Source organism: Amblyraja radiata, unplaced genomic scaffold (assembly GCF_010909765.2).
Source record: "Amblyraja radiata isolate CabotCenter1 unplaced genomic scaffold, sAmbRad1.1.pri scaffold_653_ctg1, whole genome shotgun sequence".
Taxonomy (NCBI): Eukaryota; Metazoa; Chordata; class Chondrichthyes; order Rajiformes; family Rajidae; genus Amblyraja; species Amblyraja radiata.
Genome location: NW_022630681.1, coordinates 43,723 through 62,552, shown reverse-complemented (window position 1 = coordinate 62,552; position 18,830 = coordinate 43,723). Strand labels below are relative to the sequence as shown.

The 18,830-nt window shown below is 50.5% G+C and overlaps 1 protein-coding gene across 1 annotated transcript in view; it reads right to left on the bottom strand.

Moving 5' to 3' along the window:
- The window catches only part of LOC116970218 (adhesion G protein-coupled receptor E3-like), a 53,691-nt gene that overhangs the window by 7,320 nt on the left and 27,541 nt on the right, over positions 1-18,830 (bottom strand). Inside the window, exons 2-11 of the mRNA XM_033016909.1 lie at positions 11,107-11,187; positions 10,051-10,194; positions 9,464-9,571; positions 7,675-7,742; positions 7,323-7,497; positions 5,915-6,019; positions 4,472-4,656; positions 2,141-2,302; positions 980-1,183; positions 292-512 (exon numbers count right to left, since the gene is read on the bottom strand). Coding sequence (XP_032872800.1) covers positions 292-512; positions 980-1,183; positions 2,141-2,302; positions 4,472-4,656; positions 5,915-6,019; positions 7,323-7,497; positions 7,675-7,742; positions 9,464-9,571; positions 10,051-10,194; positions 11,107-11,187 — 1,453 coding nt within the window. The remainder of the gene's footprint in view (positions 1-291; positions 513-979; positions 1,184-2,140; positions 2,303-4,471; positions 4,657-5,914; positions 6,020-7,322; positions 7,498-7,674; positions 7,743-9,463; positions 9,572-10,050; positions 10,195-11,106; positions 11,188-18,830) is intronic.

Genomic DNA, 18,830 nt, shown 5'->3' with positions numbered 1-18,830 from the left:
GCCAATTAACCTACAAACCTGTACGTCTTTGGAGTGTGGGAGGACACCGAAGATCTTGGAGAAAACCCACACAGGTCACGGGGAGAACGTACAAACTCCGTACAGAGAGCGCCCGTAGTCAGGATTGAACCCGGGTCTCTGGCGCTGTGAGGCAGCAACTCTACCGTTGCACCGCCGTGCCGCCCACTGTGGCAAAATGGTTCCCAGGGGTGGGACAAAGCCAGGAGAGTGATGGGTGGATACTGCGGATGAGAGGTTCCCCAGGGGGGTGGGGTGAAAGTGCAGACTCACGCGGTGGAGGTGCCATATCCGCGCACGTAGATGCCGGCACAAGTGGCGACGATGACGGCGGGCAGTCCGTAGCCGATCCAGTACATGTGGCGCTCGAATGGGACCTTGGTGGCGAACACCACCTCCACCAGCAGGTAGAGCTGCACGCCTTCTAGAAACATCCACACGAAGACCGCCAGGAACAGATAGTGCAGCGTCGCGGCGATCACTCCGCACAGAACCTGTGGGGGCAACGAGAGAGAGGAAGGGGTCAGGACAGTGGGGAGGGGGGGGAGCAAGGGAGTAAGGGGGGAGAGGGTCTAAGAGGGTGAGGGGATGAGTAAGGGGGGGAGGGGGAGTGGGGGGGGAGTAAGGTGGGAGGGGCAGTGGGGGGAGTAAGGGGGAGGGGTCTTAGAGGGGGAGGGGGGAGTGAGGGGATGAGTAAGTGGGGGGGGGGAGGGGGAGTGGGGGGTGTAAGGGAGAGGGAGGGGGGAGTGAGAGTGAGGCGGGTGTGGGGGTGAGGGAGGAGTAGGGATGAGGGGGGAGTGAGGTGCCAAGGACAGGGAGAGAGGGGTGCGGGGGGGAGGGGGCAGATGGCCAGTGCTTTCTCCGTGAGGGGATGTCCAGGGGTATCTCCTGGGAGGGGGGTATTGCCCACCCCCCTCATGCCCACTATTATGGGGCACGGTGCCCTCACACACCCACTCACCTGGTTGCCAGTCTGAGAGATGCCCAGCAGGAAGATGAAGTCGGCCATGAAGAGGGAGAGACAGAGGTGGCGGTGGATGCAGCAGCGAGTGTCCTTCAGGGAGGGGCAGATGTAGAAGGTGGCGATGGCCAGCAGCAGGCAGAGCAGAGAGGTGCTCAGACCCACGTATGTGATTATCTCCACCTCAAACACGGCTGGCAGCTCCTGTGGGCACACGACAGACACACCGTCACACAGTCAGTCACAGTTTGTTTTTCCATTTGTAACAAGGACTTATTCAGTATTTGCATTTTACAGTGCACCACAAAATGTTCAATAGTCACATTACATCAGGCAATCATTATAATACAATCATGCCATCTTTGATCTACAATGCGTTCGACCCCCTGTGGCGACCAGCGTTCACGGAGGGCTCTAGAGTCCCCCACACTGCACTCCTGAGTGCAGGCTTATCTTGGCCTTGAAGGCCCGTTACCCCGGCAACCCTAATCTCCTCCGTCTGCTGCCATCTTGGTGCAGCGGCCATGTTTGGAAAGTGGAGGTACTCTCTAGAGCGGACAAAGGTCTCGTTTTCTCCCAACTAACAGCTAACAATGGCCTGTTTCCTTTATCTGCGTCACTTTTTTGCATATCTTTCATTCATTGCTCTTTATTTCTAGAGCTACATCATCGACTATATCTCTCATTTCCCTTTTCCCTAACCAGTCTGAAGAAGGGTCTCGACCCGAAATGTCATCCGTCCCTTCTATCCAGAGATGCTGCCTGAGTTTAGTTTTAGTTTAGTTTCGAGGTACAGCGCGGAAACAGGCCCTTCGGCCCACCGAGTCTGCACTGACCGCCGATCCCCGCACATTAACACCATCCTGCACCCACTAGGGACAATTTTTACATTTACTAAGCCAATTAACCTACAAACCTGTACGTCTTTGGAATGTTGGAGGAAATCGGAGCACCCGGAGAAAACCCTCGCAGGTCACAGGGAGAACGTACAAACTCCGTACAGACAGCGCCCGTAGTCGGGATCGAACCCGGGTCTCTGCATTTTACAACTCTACCGCTGCGCCACCGTGACCACAATGACTGATTTAGTTTCGATGACCCACTCCCGCCATGCCTACCCCTCCATCCCCACTGCCCGTGTTTCCTTGCCACCCCACCTACCTTGAGAGCCATGAGGATGGCAAAGCTGGAGAGATGGCTGGCTTTACACACAGTGTGTGTGGCGTTGTAACTGGCCAGGTCACAGCCCTCTGTCGACCACCAACTCCCAGCCCGGCTGTGACTCCAGTAGACACATGTGATGTAAAAACTGTCCTTGTTGGTCTGCCGAGAGTGGGGGAAGGAAAACCATCAGCGTTATTAATAATAATAATATTATTGGCTTATTATTATTATCATTATCTGTCATTGTTCTGCATTTTATCCAGGCAGATCCAATCCTAAACTGGATTCCATTTAGAGTCACATTGTGTGGAAACAGGCCCTGCGGCCCAACTTGCCCATGCCGACCAACATGCCCCATCTATGTTTGTCCCACCTGTCCGCGTTTGGCCCTTATCCCTCTAAACCTGTCCTATCCATGTACCTGCCTAAATGTTTAACGATACGGTGTTGAAACAGGCCCTTCGGCCTACCGAGTCCGCACTGACCAGCGATCACTCCGTACGCGAGCACTATCCTACACAAACTTGGGACAATTTTACTATTTTTACCAAAGCCAATTAACCTACAAACATGAACGTCTTTGGAGTGTGGAAGGAAACCGGAGCTCCCTGGAGAAATCCCACATAAGTCACGGGGAGAATGTACAAACTCCGTACAGACAGCACCAGTAGTCAGGATCGAACCTGGTGCTGTGAGGCAGCAACTCTACTGCTGTGCCACCGTGCCACCCCTTTTAAATGTTGTCATTGTACCTGCCTCTACTTGGCAGCTCGTTCCATATACCCATCACTCTCAGTATGAAAACGTTACCCCTCAGGTTCCTATTAAAACTTTCCTCCCCTCACCTTAAACCACAATTCTCAATTCCCCTACTCTGGGCAAGAGACTCTATGCATCTACCCGATCTATTCCTCTCATGATTTTGTACACTCTTGTAAGATCACCCCTCATCCTCCTGCACTCTAAGGAGTAGAGTCCCAACTTACTCAACCTCTCCAAGTCTGAAGAAGGGTCTCGACCCGAAACGTCACCCATTCCTTCTCTCCAGAGATGCTGCCTGTCCCGCTGAGTTACTCCAGCATTTTGTGTCTACCTTAAACCAGCATCTGCAGTTCTTTCCTACACTACTCAACCTCTCCCTATGGCTCAGGTTCTCTAGTCCTGACCACATCCTTAGAATGCTTGACAACATCTTTCCAGTAACATGGTGCCCAGAACTGAACACCTTACTCTAAATGCGGCCTCACCAACGTCTGATACAACTGCACTTGGGTACCTCCCAACTTATACACTCAATGCTCTGACTGATGAAAGCCAATGTCATAAAGTCATGTCATAAGTGGTAGGAACAGAATTAGGCCATTCGGCCCATTAAGTCTATATCCCCCATTCAATCATGGCTGATCTATCTCTCTCTCCTACCCCCATTCTCCTGCCTTCTCCCCATATCCCCTGACCCCCGTATTAATCAAGAATCTATCTATCTATGCATTAAAAATATCCATTGACGAACTCCACAGCCTTCTGTGCCAAAGAATTCACCACTCTCTGAGTAAAGAAGTTCCTCCTCATCTCCTTCCTCCTCATCTCTTTTAATTCGGAGGCTGTGACCTCTCACTCTCCCACTAGTGGAAACATCCTCTCTACATCCACTCTTTCCAGGTCTTTCACTATTTGGCAAGTTTCAATGATGATATACCCCCTCATCCTTCTAAACTCCAGCGAGTACAGGCTCAGTGCAGTCAAATGCTGATCATAGGTTAACCCACTCATTCCTGGGATAATTCTCGTAAACCTCCTCTGGACCCTCTGGTTCATCCACTCTATCCAAGCCAATGTGCCAATGTTGACCAACCTGCCCAACCTCTCCCTGCAATTCAGGCCGTCGAGTCCAGGCAGCACCATGGAGAGTAAAGATCCTATAGCAGAGCAAGAGAGACCACTCCTTCTAAATGCAATGGGCTGACATGTAGTACGCAACGGAGCGGAACGTGGGCCTTTTTTTCATCCATTTCAGTAACCCGACCCGACCCGCAGTGTAATCAACGTTGCGGGGGAACAGTTTGTGTTAATAAATTATAATTCTGAAAATGAGAAGGTTTTTACCAAAGAACTTTTATTTTTACGAGGATGTTTCCGTAACCGGCTTCCATCTCCGCACTAGTATCTTTGCTCCGCTATGGGGTCTTTGGTGCGGAGACGGAAGCCGGTTACGCAAATGGGGCCGAAAATTACCCATGAATCTGCCCATGACCATACTACGTCTTTGTCGTCGAGTGATCTATCTTGCTCGCTATAGGATCTTTGCTGGAGAGGGCTGTCACTGACCTTGTTGTGGAGGAAGGTGAAGGTGAGAGGGTGGCTGAGAGGACTGTTCTTCCTGTTGCCAATCACCATGGTGATTACCCTGGAGCTCAGCGTTGCCCCCTGATGGCCAGGCCCGGCTCTGCTGCTGTTGTGCAGAAATGTGTCCAGCTCCTTGTGCACAATTAGAGCAGCAGCGGCTGTCTGACCTGTCAGTGTGGGGGGGAGAGAGAGGGGGGAGGGAGAGTGAGAGGGAGTCACCACATCATCTGATGCCAGCCCGCTCGGCTCATCCCTCCACAGGTAGGCCTCACTGCCAGGGGCAGCGCCCATCACCCCCCTCCTTGCCCCGCACTGCACCCTGCCAGTCAACTGATCTCAACACATCGTTGTGTGTTAGTTAGTCAGTCAGTTAGTTAGTTAGTTAGTTAAGTCTCGACCCGAAACATCACCCATTCCTTCTCTCCAGAGATGCTGCCTGTCCCGCTGAGTTACTCCAGCATTTTGTGTCTGTCTTCGGTTTAAACCAGCATCTGCAGTTCCTTCCTACACATAGTTAGTTAGTTGGTTAGTCAGCTAGTCAGTTATTGTCATGTATACTGAGGCACAGTGAAAAGCTTACCCATGCCGTGGGTAGATTAGTTTAATTGAGTTTAGTTTATTGTCACGTGTACCGAGGTTAGGGTTGCCAACAGTCCCGTATTAGCCGGGACATCCCGTATATTGGGCTAAATTGGTTTGTCCCGTACGGGACCGCCCTTGTCCCGTATTTGACCGCTACTACTCGGGTCGAGGGGACTGTCGGGTCGGAGCGCTGTGTCCGGCCCCGCCTCACCCGTCCCGACGTAGTGCAGCCCATGGAGTGCAGCAACAGCAGCAGCGCCTCGACCCTGGCCCCATCGGCCGGCAGTCCGACCTTCGGACCTTCGCTTACTGCCGACACCACCACCCATCCTTCTCATGGCCGATCATCGGTTCATGAGTTGGATGGGGTGCCGGACTTTGTGCGCGGCACGGGCCAAAACTCCTCGGCTGGCACGCCGGCTGGGCTTTGTGTGCAGTCCAGCACCCGAACCAACTCATCATTCACCCAGCCACGGCCGAGTCGGTCAACGAATTGCCATCGGGAATTTGACTCTTATTTTGACCGTTTGTCCCTTATTTGGGAGTGAGAAAGTTGGCAACCCTAACCGAGGTACAGTGAAAAGCTTTTTGCTGCTTGCTATCGAGTCAGCGAGAAGGCTATACACGATTACATTCCCCCGGGGCACGAAGGCTGAAGGTGGGCGGGTGGGCGAGGAGAGGGACGACAGTTCGCTGGATAATCCAGACAGAGGCAATAGCAGGAGGCCCCACAGCAGCCTGGGGCTCGCTTGGATCGGGCCACGTTTCAGGAGACTCTTGCATGCAGTCTCAGTGAACTATGGTGTAGGAAGGAAGATAATGCAGAACTATTGAATCATTTACCAGGTCGCATTGCCGACAGTACGGCTGCATCCACCTCAACAGTGTAGCCCATCACCGACAATATCAGAGGCTCTGAAACAATAATCTGACGTTTGATCCCAATTTCTAAAAACAGAAGAATTAGAACAATTACTGTTAGTATGAATGGACTGCATCCAATTCTACAATTATGTAATGTAGACATGATTAATCAGACTGGCAGCCCGAGTTTAAGACAGGAACCATACCATACGAGGGGGTGCAGCGTAGGTTTACAAGGTTAATTCCCGGGATGGCGGGACTGTCATATGCTGAGAGAATGGAGCGGCTGGGCTTGTACACTCAGGAATTTAGAAGGATGAGAGGGTATCTTATTGAAACATATAAGATTAGTAAGGGTTTGGACACGTTAGAGGCAGGAAACATTATTCCCGATGTTGGGGGAGTCCAGAACCAGGGGCCACAGTTTAAGAATAAGGGGTAAGCCATTTAGAACGGAGATGAGGAAACACTTTTTCACACAGAATTGTGAGTTTGTGGAATTCCCTGCCTCAAGAGGGGTGCGGAGGCCGGTTCTCTGGATACTTTCAAGAGAGAGCTTGATAGGGCTCTTAAAGGGGATATGGGGAGAAGGCAGGAACGGGGTACTGATTGTGGATGATCAGTCATGATCACATTGAATGGCGGTGCTGGCTCGAAGGGCCGAATGGCCTACGCCTGCACCTATTGTCTATTATCTATTGATAAGATAAAACTTTATTTATCCCAGGAGGGAAATTGTCTGCCAACAGTCATAAAACACAAGATACATGAAACATGAAATTAAAGTGAGGAGAGGAAAGGATTGGGGATGTGGAAAGATTGGGGAGGGAAGTCTCACAGCAGGTTGTGGAGGCCAAGTCAGTGGATATTTTTAAGATGGCGTTGACAGATTCTTAATTGGTGTCAGGGGTTATGGGGAGAAGGCAGGAGAATGGGGTTAGGAGGGAAAGATAGATCAGCGATGATCTTGATGGGCCGAATGGCCTAATTCACCTCCTATAACCTATGAAGTTATGAACCACTAAAACCCACTAATATAGTTTAGTTTAGAGATATAGCATGGGAAAAGGCCCTTCAGCCCACCAAGTCCGAGGTGACCATCGATCACCCATTCACACCAGTTCTATGTTATCCCACTTTCTCATCCACTCCCTACACACTAGGGACAATTTACAGTGGGGGCAGTTAATCTACAAATCTGCAAGACTTTGGGTCGTGGAAGAAAACCGGAGGAAATACGGGTGGTCAGAGGGTGAACGTGCAAACTCCGCACGGACAGCACCCGAGGTCAGGATCGAACCTGGATCTCAGGCAGCAGCTCTACCCGCTGCGCCACCGTGCCGGTGCAAGTGTAGACAGTGTTATTGACAATCCTTGAGCGCATTACCAAATGCTTCCATCGACTGCCGTTCTTCAAGCTGATTCACGGGAGCTTCGACCAAGGACATCATCATACTCTCTGCTTTGTCCAGCAACTGATCCACACTGCTGAGCTGGACAGACCGGCTGTTGACCATTGTCACTGTTTGGTACAGCTCCTGAATCTCACACGCACTGATACACTGTAACCAGAGAGGGAGAATGGTTTAGGAGACAAGGAGTCGTTTTAACAGACAACAGACACAAAAAGCTGGAGTAACTCAGCGGGACAGGCAGCATCTCTGGAGAGAAGGAGTGGGTGACGTTTCGGGTCGGGACACTTATTCAAGGTATTTTTCTGCTTTGCTCGCAGCTCTTACCATTTCATCCGATGCTGTGGAACTTGTAGCATTGCTTGTCTTGTTACTATAGCAGGCCCTTTCACAATCTGTGGCGAGGAAGTTACTGATTAGTTTAATTCATACGTTCTAAATTATATAAGCAGAATTAGGCCATTCGGCCCATCCGACATTCAATCATGACTGATCTATCTCTCCCTCAACCCCATTCTCCTGCCCTCCCCATAACACCTGCGCCCGCACTAAGCAAGAATCAATAATTGATTGGTTGAAGGAAACGGCGTGGAAACAGGCCCTTCAGCCCATCGAGTCCACGCTAACCATCGATCACCTGTTCACACTCGTTCCATGGTATCCCACTTTCTCATCCACTCCCTACACACCAAGGGCAACTTGAGTCCAATTAACCTATAAATCCGCACGACTTTGGGATGTGGGAGAAAACCGGAGCACCCGGTGAAAGCCCACGCGGGTCACGGGGAGAACATGCAAACTCCGCACAGACAGCACCCGAGGTCAGGATGGAACCCGGGTCTATGGCGCTGTGAGGCAGAAACTCTACCTGTTGCACCTCGGGCTTGGAATGTTATCTGAGACATTAGTTTCATCTCTGAATATTCAAAATTGAACAAATACCATCAGACTGTGCAATATTGTGTCCATTAGTTTAAATGATTGAGAAAGAACTGCAGATGCTGGAAAAATCGAAGGTAGACAAAAATGCTGGAGAAACTCAGCGGGTGAGGCAGCATCTATGGAGCGAAGGAATAGGTGACGTTTCGGGTCAACCCGAAACGTCACCTATTCCTTCGCTCCATAGATGCTGCCCCACCCGCTGAGTTCCTCCAGCATTTTTGTCTACCATATTTAGTTTAGTTTACTATATTGTACCGAGATACAGCAAAATACTTTTTTGGTGCGTGCTATCCAGTTAGCGGAAAGAATATACATGATTATAATCAAGCCATTCACATTGTACAGATACATGATAGAGAGAATAACATGAATAATGCTTAGTGCAAGATAAAGTCCAGTAAAGTCTATTCAAAGATTGTCCGAGGGTCTACAATGAGGTAGATAGTAGCTCAGGAACACTCTCTAGTTGGTGAGAGGACGGTTCAGTTGCCTGATAACAGCTGGGAAGAAACTGTCCCTGAATCTGGAGGTGTGCGTTTTCACACTTCTGTACCCCTTGCCTGATGGGAGAGGGGAGAAGAGGGGGTGACCGGGGTGTGATTTGTCATTGAAGTGTCGCCTGGCCTGGGTGCCATCTTGGGTGGCATCAGCCCTTGTGGATGGCATCGATCAACTAGGGTAGCACGGGTAGGAAATGCCATCTTGGATGGGGAATGCCCATCTTGGATGGCATCGATAATCTAGGTGGCACCAGCCCATCTAGCGTGGCATTGGCCCACCTAGTGTGGCATCAGCTCATCTTGGGTGGCATCCGCCTAGGGTGGTATCAGACCATCTATGATGGCATTGGCCATCTAGAATGGAATCAGCACACCTAGGGTGGCAATGGCCCATCTAGGATGGCATGTGGCCATCTTTGGTGGCATCTTGGGTGCAATCAAGCCATCTAGTGGCATCAGCCCATCTTGGATGGCATCGATAATCTTGGGTAGGATTGGCCCATATTGGGTGGTATCAGCACCTAGGGTGGCATCAATTCCTCTAGGGTGTCATTAGCCATCTAGGATGCCTTCAGCACATCAAAGATGGCATGGGCATCAGCCCATCTAGGGGGCATTGGGCATCTAGGGTGTGGAATGCCCAGTGCGATGGGCATCTGCAGCAACCTCCTGACCTGTGCAGTTGATGTGTGTCCCTGCGGCTAGGCAGCAGTATCCCCCGATGGTGTTCAGGCAGTTCTCCTTCCGGCCACATTTCATCGAGTTCACGCATTCGTCCACATCTGGAAATAGATCAGAACATCAAGCCCACTGTCTTCCCGACTCCGCTGGTCTCTGCCTCGGCCTGCATGGTGGCTGAGAGGGGAGCTCATGTTTAACCCAGAGGTTCATAAGGTCGTAAGTAACTCGGAGTCAGGGGAAAGGGAAACGCGAGAAATAGACGGGGATGTAGAACAAATGAATGAAAGATATACAAAAAAGTAACAATGATGAATGACATAGTCAACACGTTGACTGATGAAACCCTACACACTGGGGACAAATTCATAATTTTTATCGAAGCCAATTAACCTACAAACCTGCACTTCTGTGGGGTGTGGGAGGAAACCGGAGCACCCGGAGAAAACCCACGCGGTCACAGGGAGAACGTGCAAACTCCGTACAGAGAGCACCCAGGATGGAACCCAGGTCACCGGCGCTGTGAGGCAGCAACTCTACCGCTGCGCCACTGTGCCACCCTACCGACACGAATTGGAGTTACCTTTACAGTAGGGACGTCCTGTTGTGCAGGAGTTCCTTTCCATGCATAATCGAAACCCTGTCTTACAGTAACAGTAGGAGTCGCTGCCATTATACTTGCAGGACGAGCCGGGAGGGCACTTCCGTGAGCCGCAAAGGTTGGACTCTGAAAAACAACATTGCAGACTGTCAGTGCAGGCACAATCTTCCTTCAGACTAAAGGGCCTGTCCCGCGGGCATGCGACTCCATGCAGCAAGCGCGACCTAAAGGGCCGGTCCCACTAGCATGTGCCTGCATGCGGCAAGCGCGACCTAACCAGAATGGGGGGCCGCGCGGAGGTCGAGTGAGTGACAGGAAGTTTGAGCGAAGTCCGCGGGAAGTTCGCGCGTGACGTACGGCATCGAGGCGGCTGCAGGGCTGGCAGGCTGTTGCCGCGCAGAATTTTTGAACACGTTCATTTTTTCGGAGCCCCGCGCGATATCGGGACCAGCTCCGCACAAGTCTATACGGCTCCGGCGATCGAAGTGGGACCTGCCCCGCGAGGCCGTACGGCTCAAGTGACCACGTTAGTTTGCGCTTGCCGCATGCAGTCGCATGCTGGTGGGACAGGCCCTTTAGGTCGCGCTTGCCGCATGGAGTCGCATGCCCGTGGGACAGGCCTAAGACTCAGGGAAGAGTCTCTAGAGGTATAACGAACAAATGTTCGCCACAAAGACTCACAGAGGTGATCTTATAGAAGAGTATAAAATGATGAGAGGGATAGATCTTGTAGATGCACAGAGTAGGGGAATCGAGGACCAGAGGACATAGGCTCAAGGTGAAGGGGGAAAGATTTAATAGGAATCTGAGGGGTAACAGTTTCACACAGAGGGTGGTGGGTGTATGGAACAAGTTGCCAGAGGTGGTAGTTGAGGTTGGGACTATCCCAATGTTTGAGAAACGGGTACACAGATAGGATAGGTTTGGAGGGATATAGGCCGGTGGGACTAGTGTATCTGGGACATGTTGGCCGGTGTGGGCAAGTTGGGCCGAAGGGGCTGTTTCCACGCTGTATCACTCTATGATGCTATGACTTACCCGGACACTTGTTTCTGTTACCAGAGGAGCAGGGATCAGAAGGAACGGCAGGGTACACCAGCAGACCATATAGCAACAAGGCTGCAAGCAGAGAGAGAGAGAGGTAAGTTAGCACATATTCCCCCAGTAATACATCTAAGATCCAGATCAGATTCAGGTTCAGATTAGCTTATCGTTGCACACACATCAGTGGCGCTGTGGTAGAGTTGCTGCCTCACAGTGCCTTTGATGTGCATGGAATGGAGGGATATGGATCACATGCAGGCAGAGGAGATGAGAATGACTTAGCATCATGGTCACCCTCAAACCATTTCCTTGCAGCATGACCTGAGCCACAAAGGAAATTAGTGAAGCATTTTTCGAGCCGTGGTCTAGTATCACAGGGAGAACGTGCAAACTCCGTACAGACAGCACCCGTTGTCAGGATCGAACCCGGGTCTTTGCCACTGCAAGGCAGCTACTGTACCGCTGCGCCACCGTGCCACCCTAGGACGGGTAGCATCTGTGGAGGGCAATGGACAATCACGTTTTGGGTCGGGAGCCTCCTTCAGACTGATGAAGTCTGTACACCAGCACTATCCTACGCACTAGGGACAATTTACAGAAGCCAATTAACCTACAAACCTGGAACTCTTTGGAGTGTGGGTGGAAACCAGAGTACCCGGAGAAAACCCACGCAGGTCACGCTGAGAACGTACTGACTGAGACTGCAATGACCAGGTTCAGGAATAGCTCCTTCCCCACAGCCATCAGGCAATTAAACTCGGCTCGGACAAAACTCTGAACATTAATAGCCCATTATCTATTTATTTGCACTTTATCAGTTTATTTATTGATGTGTGTATATATTTATACAATGGTATATGGACACACTGATCTGTTTTGTATTCATGCCTACTATGTTCTGTGTGCTAAAGCAAAGCAAGAATTTCATTGTCCTATCAGGGACACATGACAATAAAAACTCTTGAACTCTTAACTCCATACAGACAGCACCCGTAGTCAGGATCGAACCCGGGTCTCTGGCCCTGTGTGGCAGCAAATCTACCGCTGCGCCATAGTACAACCCTCAATGATTAGCAGGTTTGACGGGATCTATCTGCCTGTGGTGCTGCTGCCAGCAATATTCTCCATTGTACCTGCATCTCACAGCCTGGGTGGACTTGACAATGAACTTGAACTTGGTGCCTCACTGGGGCTTTGAACTCTGCCGCAATTTCCTCCCAAGCCTACGGGTGGCAGCACTTGACTGGATGTGTTCCACAGCCCTGGCAATGGCCCGTAAAGCAGGCGACTTAACTCAATGGGTCAGGCAGCATCTGTGGAGATCATGGAGAGGTTTTGGGCCTGGATTTTTACTCAGAATTTGTCTGAAGAAGTGTCCTGACCCGAAACATCGCCTATCCACGTTCTCCAGAGATGCTGCCTGACCCGCTGAGTTACTGGTGATGGGGTCAGATGTTCAGGGTAAAGTCACTAGGTCAGTGGGGATTGTAGGTAGTTCGCCAATGGAATTCACCGAGGTCAGCACCCGGCAACAACCAACGTCACCTGGCGACAACCTGCGTCATCCTGGCAACAACCTACGACAGCACCTACGTCAGGAGAAGACAAGCTACGTCAAGCCCACAGTCGCCAAAAAGTTTTGAACACTTCAAAATCAGAAAAACGTTACGACTCTTTAGGTGCCTTGAGGAGACGACTCATGACCACTCCGCGACCATGTGGCGATAACCTAGTTGCCTGTAGTTGCCAAAAAAAATCGTCTAAGTGGGACGGCCTTTAGCGTCATGTTCGGCACCAGACACTGTGGGTCTATTCTCGTGCTGTTCTGTTCTATGCTCACCCTCAAACCATTTCCTTGCAGCATGACCTGAGCCACAAAGGAAATTAGTGAAGGGTTTTTAAAGTCGTGCTTGTACACAACCATTTAAGGTGGTGTGAAACAACAGAAGACCACCTGACAGCGGTCCCTGCATCGACTGACAACACTTTGGGAAATGGCCAGGTTGGGGCAAGTCTTTGCTAAAGTTTAAAACAAACGACACAAAAGTGCTGGAGTAACTAAACGGGTCAAACAGCATCTCTGGAGAACATGGATGGTTGACGTTTCAGGTCGGAACCCTTCTTCAGAGTCTGAAGAAGGACCCTGACCTGAAACCTCACCTATCCATGTTCTCCAGAGATGCTGCCTGAGTCTGGTGAAGGGTCTCGACGCGAAACGTTATTGATTCCTTATCTCCAGAGATTCTGCCTGTCCCGTTGAGTTACTCCAGCACTTTGTGTCTTTTGATAGTAAACCAGCATCTGCAGTTCCTTGTTTCTACATTCTTTGATGGAAACATAGAAACACAGAAAATAGGTGCAGGAGTAGACCATTCGGCCCTTCAGGCCAGCACCACCATTCAATATGATCATGGCTGATCATCCAGAATCAATACCTCGTTCCTGCTTTCTCCCCATATCCCTTGATTCCGTTAGCCCTAGAGAGTTATATCTAACTCTCTCTTGAAAACATCCAGTGAATTGGCCTCCACTGCCTTGATGATGTTGGCTGCTTTTCCAAGACACCGTGAAATGTAGATGCAGTCAATGGTGAGGATAGACACAAAGAGCGGGAGTAACTCAGCGGGCCAGGCAGCATCTCTGGAGAAAAGGAATAGGTGACGTTTTGGCTCGGAGCCTTGCTTCAGACCCAATGGTGGGGAGTCTGGTCTGTGCGATGGACTGGACTACACCCACACCTCTCTGCAATTTATTATGGTCTTGGGCAGAGCCTTCCCCAAACTGAGCTCTATTGTATGCTTTCCATGGTACATCTGTGGATGTTTGCTAGAGGCACTGGAGACATACTGGCCACATACAGTCTCCTGAGGAAGTAGAGGCACTGATGTGCCTTCTTGGTTATGGCTTCAATGTACTTGGTCCATAACAGTGCGGTGTCACAGGAGCCTTCAGCATACTAGCAAAAGTCCATAAGTGATAGGAGCAGAATTAGGCCATTCGGCCCATCAAGTCTACTCCCCCATTCAATCATGGCTGATCTATCTCTCCCTCCTAACCCCATTCTCCTGTCACCTCCCCATAACCCCTGACACTCATACTAATCAAGAATCTATCTGTCTCTGCCTTAAATATATCCACTGACTTTGCATCCACAGCCTTCTGTGGCAAAGAATTCCACAGATTCACCACTCTCCGACTGAAGAAATTCCTCCTCATCACATTCCTAAAGGAACGTCCTTTCATTCTGAGTATGTGGCCTCTACTCCTAGATTTTTTCACTAGTGGAAACATCCTCTCCACATCCACTCTATCCAAGCCTTTCACTATTTGGTAAGATTCAATGTGGTCCCCCCTCATCCATTGAAACTCCATCGAGTACAGGCCCAGTGTCGTCACGCTCATTATACATGAAGCTACTCATTCCTGGGATCATTCTCGTAAACCTCCTCTGGACCCCTCTCCTACACCAGAACATCCTTCAAACCTTGATTAGTATGGGCCTCGGAGGTTATGGGGTGAAGGCAGGAGAATGGGGTTAGGAGGGAGAGATAGATCAGCCAATGATTGAATGACAGAATAGACTCGATGGGCTGAATGGCCTAATTCTACTCCAATCACTTATAACCTGATGACCAAACCCGTATGTCTTTGTAGAGCAGAGTAATGGAGGCAAATCGTGTAGGAACTGCAGATGCTGGTTTACGCCGAAGAGAGACACAAAATGCCGGAGTAACTCAACAGGACAGGCAGCATCTCTGGAGAGAAGGGATGGGTGATGTTTTGAGTCAAGACCCTTCTGCACACTCAGGGGAGTGGGAAACGAGAGATGTGGAAGGCTAAGGTGTGAAAATGACAGATCAAAGCAGATGATGACCCAGGGAGTGTACAATGGTTTTGGGTCGGGACCTTTCTTCCGACTCACGGGCAGATCCATAGGAGAGAGAAGGGGAGGGGAAGGGCAATCTCACAGCAGGAGGGGGAATTAAGCTGTTCACGGGGGCTCACGATGGTCCCAGGAGGTAGGGTTGTCAACTGCCCCGTATTAGCCGGGACATCCCGTATATTGGGCTAAATTGGTTTGTACCGTATGGGACCGCCCCTGTCCCGTAATTGACCGCTACTGCTCGGGTCGAGGGGACTGTCGGGTCGGAGAGCCGCGTCCGGCTCCGCCTCACCCGTCCCGACGTAGTGCAGCCCATGGAGTGCAGCAGCAGCAGCAGCAGCAGCGCCTCGCCCATGGCCCCGTCGGTTGGCAGCCCGGCCAGCTGTCCGATCTTCGGACCTTCGCTTACCGCCAACACCACCACCACCCCTCCTTCTCATGGCCGATCATCGGTTCATGAGTTGGATGGGGTGCCAGACTTTGAGCGCACCCGGGCCAAAACTCCTCAGCTGGCCCGCCGGCTGGGCTTTGTGTGCAGTCCAGCACCCGGGCCAACTCATCATTCACCCAGCCACGGCCGAGTCGGTCAACGAATGGCCGTCGGGAATTTGTCCCGTATTTTGACCTTTTGTCCCTTATTTGGGAGTGAGAAAGTTGGCAACCCTAGCAGGGGGTGAGCAGTAGATGTGATTGCTTGTGTGTCAGGTAAGAGGAAACAATGATTAGCATCCAGCTAAACCACAGGCCAGCATCGGAGCAGTGCAAGTCGATGTCATTGCAGGGAGAGTGTCAGGCCCGGATCCACACCACTCATGTCAGACTTCACAAAGCCCAGAAATGTGTGGTTGATAATGTTCCCGACACACCAGTCATCGCCCTTTTCCTGTAGGAAGGAACTGCAGATGCTGGTTTAAACCGAAGATGGACACAAAAAGCTGGAGTAACTCAGCGGGACAGGCAGCATCTCTGCACCCAGCTTTTTGAGTCTGCCCTTATCTTGTATCTATACACTGCGAACAGCCCTATTGCAATCCTGTGTTGGCTTTCGGCTTGCTGGTTAGCACGCAACAAAAGCTTTTCACTGTTCCTTGGTACACATGACAATAAACTAAACTGAACTAGTCGTACAGCATAGAAACAGACCCTTCGGCCCAACTTGCCCATGCTGACCAAGATGCCTCAGCTACACTAGTCCCACCAGCCCGCATATGGCCCATATCCCCCTAAACCTGTCCCATCCACGTACATGTCCAAATGCCTTTTAAATGTTGTGACTCCACTATCTTTAAGAGCCCTATTTAACTCTCTCTTGAAAGTATCCAGAGAACCGGCCACCACCGGTGGCAGAGAATTCCACAGACTCACAACTCTCTGTGAGAAAAAGTGTTTCCTCATCACCGTTCTAAATGGCCAACCCCTTATTCTTAAACCGAAGATGGACACAAAATGCCGGAGTAACTCAGCGGGACAGGCAGCATCTCTGGAGAGAACTCGGGTGATAGTCCCTGCCTCAACGACCTCCTCCGACAGCTCGTTCCACACACCCACCACCCTCTGTGTGAAAAGAAATCCCCTCAGTTTCCTATTAAATCACTTTAAAACGATGCCCTCTGGTGCACGGTGGCGCAGCAGTAGAGTTGCTGCCTTACAGCGGCAGAGACCCGGGTTCGATCCGGACTACAGGTGCTGTCTCGGGATGGCGGGACTGTCATATGCTGAGAGAATGGAGTGGCTGGGCTTGTACACTCTGGAGTTTAGAAGGATGAGAGGATATCTTATTGAAACATATAAGATTGTTAAGGGTTTGGACACACTGGAGGCAGGAAACATGTTCCCGACGTTGGGGGAGTCCAGAGCCAGGGGCCACACAGTTTAAGAATAAGGGGTAGGCCATTTAGAACGGAGACGAGGAAACACTTTTTCTCACAGAGAGTTGTGAGTCTGTGGAATTCTCTGCCTCAGAGAGCGGTGGAGGCTGGTTCTCTGGATACTTTCAAGAGAGAGCTAGATAGGGCCCTTTAAGATAGTGGAGTCAGGGGGATATGGGGAGAAGGCAGAAACAGGGGTACTGATTAGGGATGATCAGCCATGATCATATTGAATGGCGGTGCTGGCTCGAAGGGTGAATGTCCTACTCCTGCACCTATTGTTTATTGTTTATTGTCGATTGTGCTGCCTGTACAGAGATTGCATGTTCTACCTGTGACCGCGTGGGTTTTCTCCGGGTGCTCCGGTTTCCTCCCACACTCCATAGACGGGCAGGTTTGTCGGTTAATTGGCTTCTGTAAATTGTCCCTAATGTGTAGGTCAGAGCTAGTGTCCGGGTGATCGCTGGCTGACGTGGGCTGAAGGGCCTGTTCCCACGCTGCATCTCTAAACTAAATTAAACTTAGCTGAACGGACAGCAATGGGTCCAGCGCCAATCTCTGAGGCACACCGCTAGTCACAGGCCTCACGTCTGAAAAAACACTCTCCACCATCATGTAAAAACAAGGAACTGCAGATGCTGACTTACAAAAAAAAGACATAAAATGTCCTTACATAAAATGCCAGCACAGAAAAACAAATCAAGAACTTCATCTAACAAGCTGGTCAATTAATTTTATGGAACACAAAGTGCTGGAGTAACATAGAAACATAGAAACATAGAAAATAGGTGCAGGAGTAGGCCATTCGGCCCTTCGAGCCTGCACCGCCATTCAATATGATCATCCAACTCAGTATCCTGTACCTGCCTTCTCTCCATACCCCCTGATCCCCTTAGCCACAAGGGCCACATCTAACTCCCTCTTAAATATAGCCAATGAACTGGCCTCAACTACCTTATGTGGCAGAGAATTCCAGAGATTCACCACTCTCTGTGTGGAAAATGTTTTCCTCATCTCGGTCCTAAAAGATTTCCCCCTTATCCTTAAACTGTGACCCCTTGTTCTGGACTTCCCCAACATCGGGAACAATCTTCCTGCATCTAGCCTGTCCAACCCCTTAAAGAGGTCAAGGAGGTCAGACGGCATCTCTGGGGAATATGGAAAGGTGATGTTTCCGGTCTGGACCTTTCTTCTGACTTGAAACATCATCTATCGGGGCAGCGGTAGATCTGCTGCCTCACGGCGCCGGAGACCCAGGTTCGATCCTGACTACGGGTGCTTGTCGGTACAATTTTTGTACAATCTCCCCGTGACTGTGTGGGTTTTCTCCGAGATCTTCTGTTCCCTCCCACACTCCAAACACGTACCAGTCTATAGGTTAATTGGCTTGGTATAAGTGTAAATTGTCCTGAGAGTGTGTAGGGTAGTGTTAGTATGCGGGGATCGCTGGTGAAGCACGGGCTCGGTGGGCCGAAGGGCCTGTTTCCGCGCTGTATCTCTAAACTAAACTAAACTAAAAAGGGTTGCCATTAACATGGTGGGTGAAAGGGCCTGTTCCTGTGTGGAATATGATTCCAGTCTACCAGTCTAAAGAAGGGCCCTAAGCTGAAGCATCACCTCACCATTCCCTGCACAGATGCTGCCTGACCCCCTGACCCAGCTGTGTGTGTGTTTGCTCCAGTCCTCGACTCCAGTCCAACTTTTCATTGCTACCTAATGTTCTCGTAAACAATGAAAGTTAATTCCTAGAAGTTTGGAATCTTATTTTAGGTACAACTAAAAACAATGAACACTTCCTGGCTTTCACATGTTCATGGAAAGGTCACAATGTATTGAGCCGCTGAGTCCACCGACTAGTTCCACAGCCCGATACTTTAGACTTTAGGGACACAGTCTCTAAAGGCCCTTCGGCCCACCAAGTCCACGCCAACCAGCGATCACCCCGCACATAGAAACATAGAAAATAG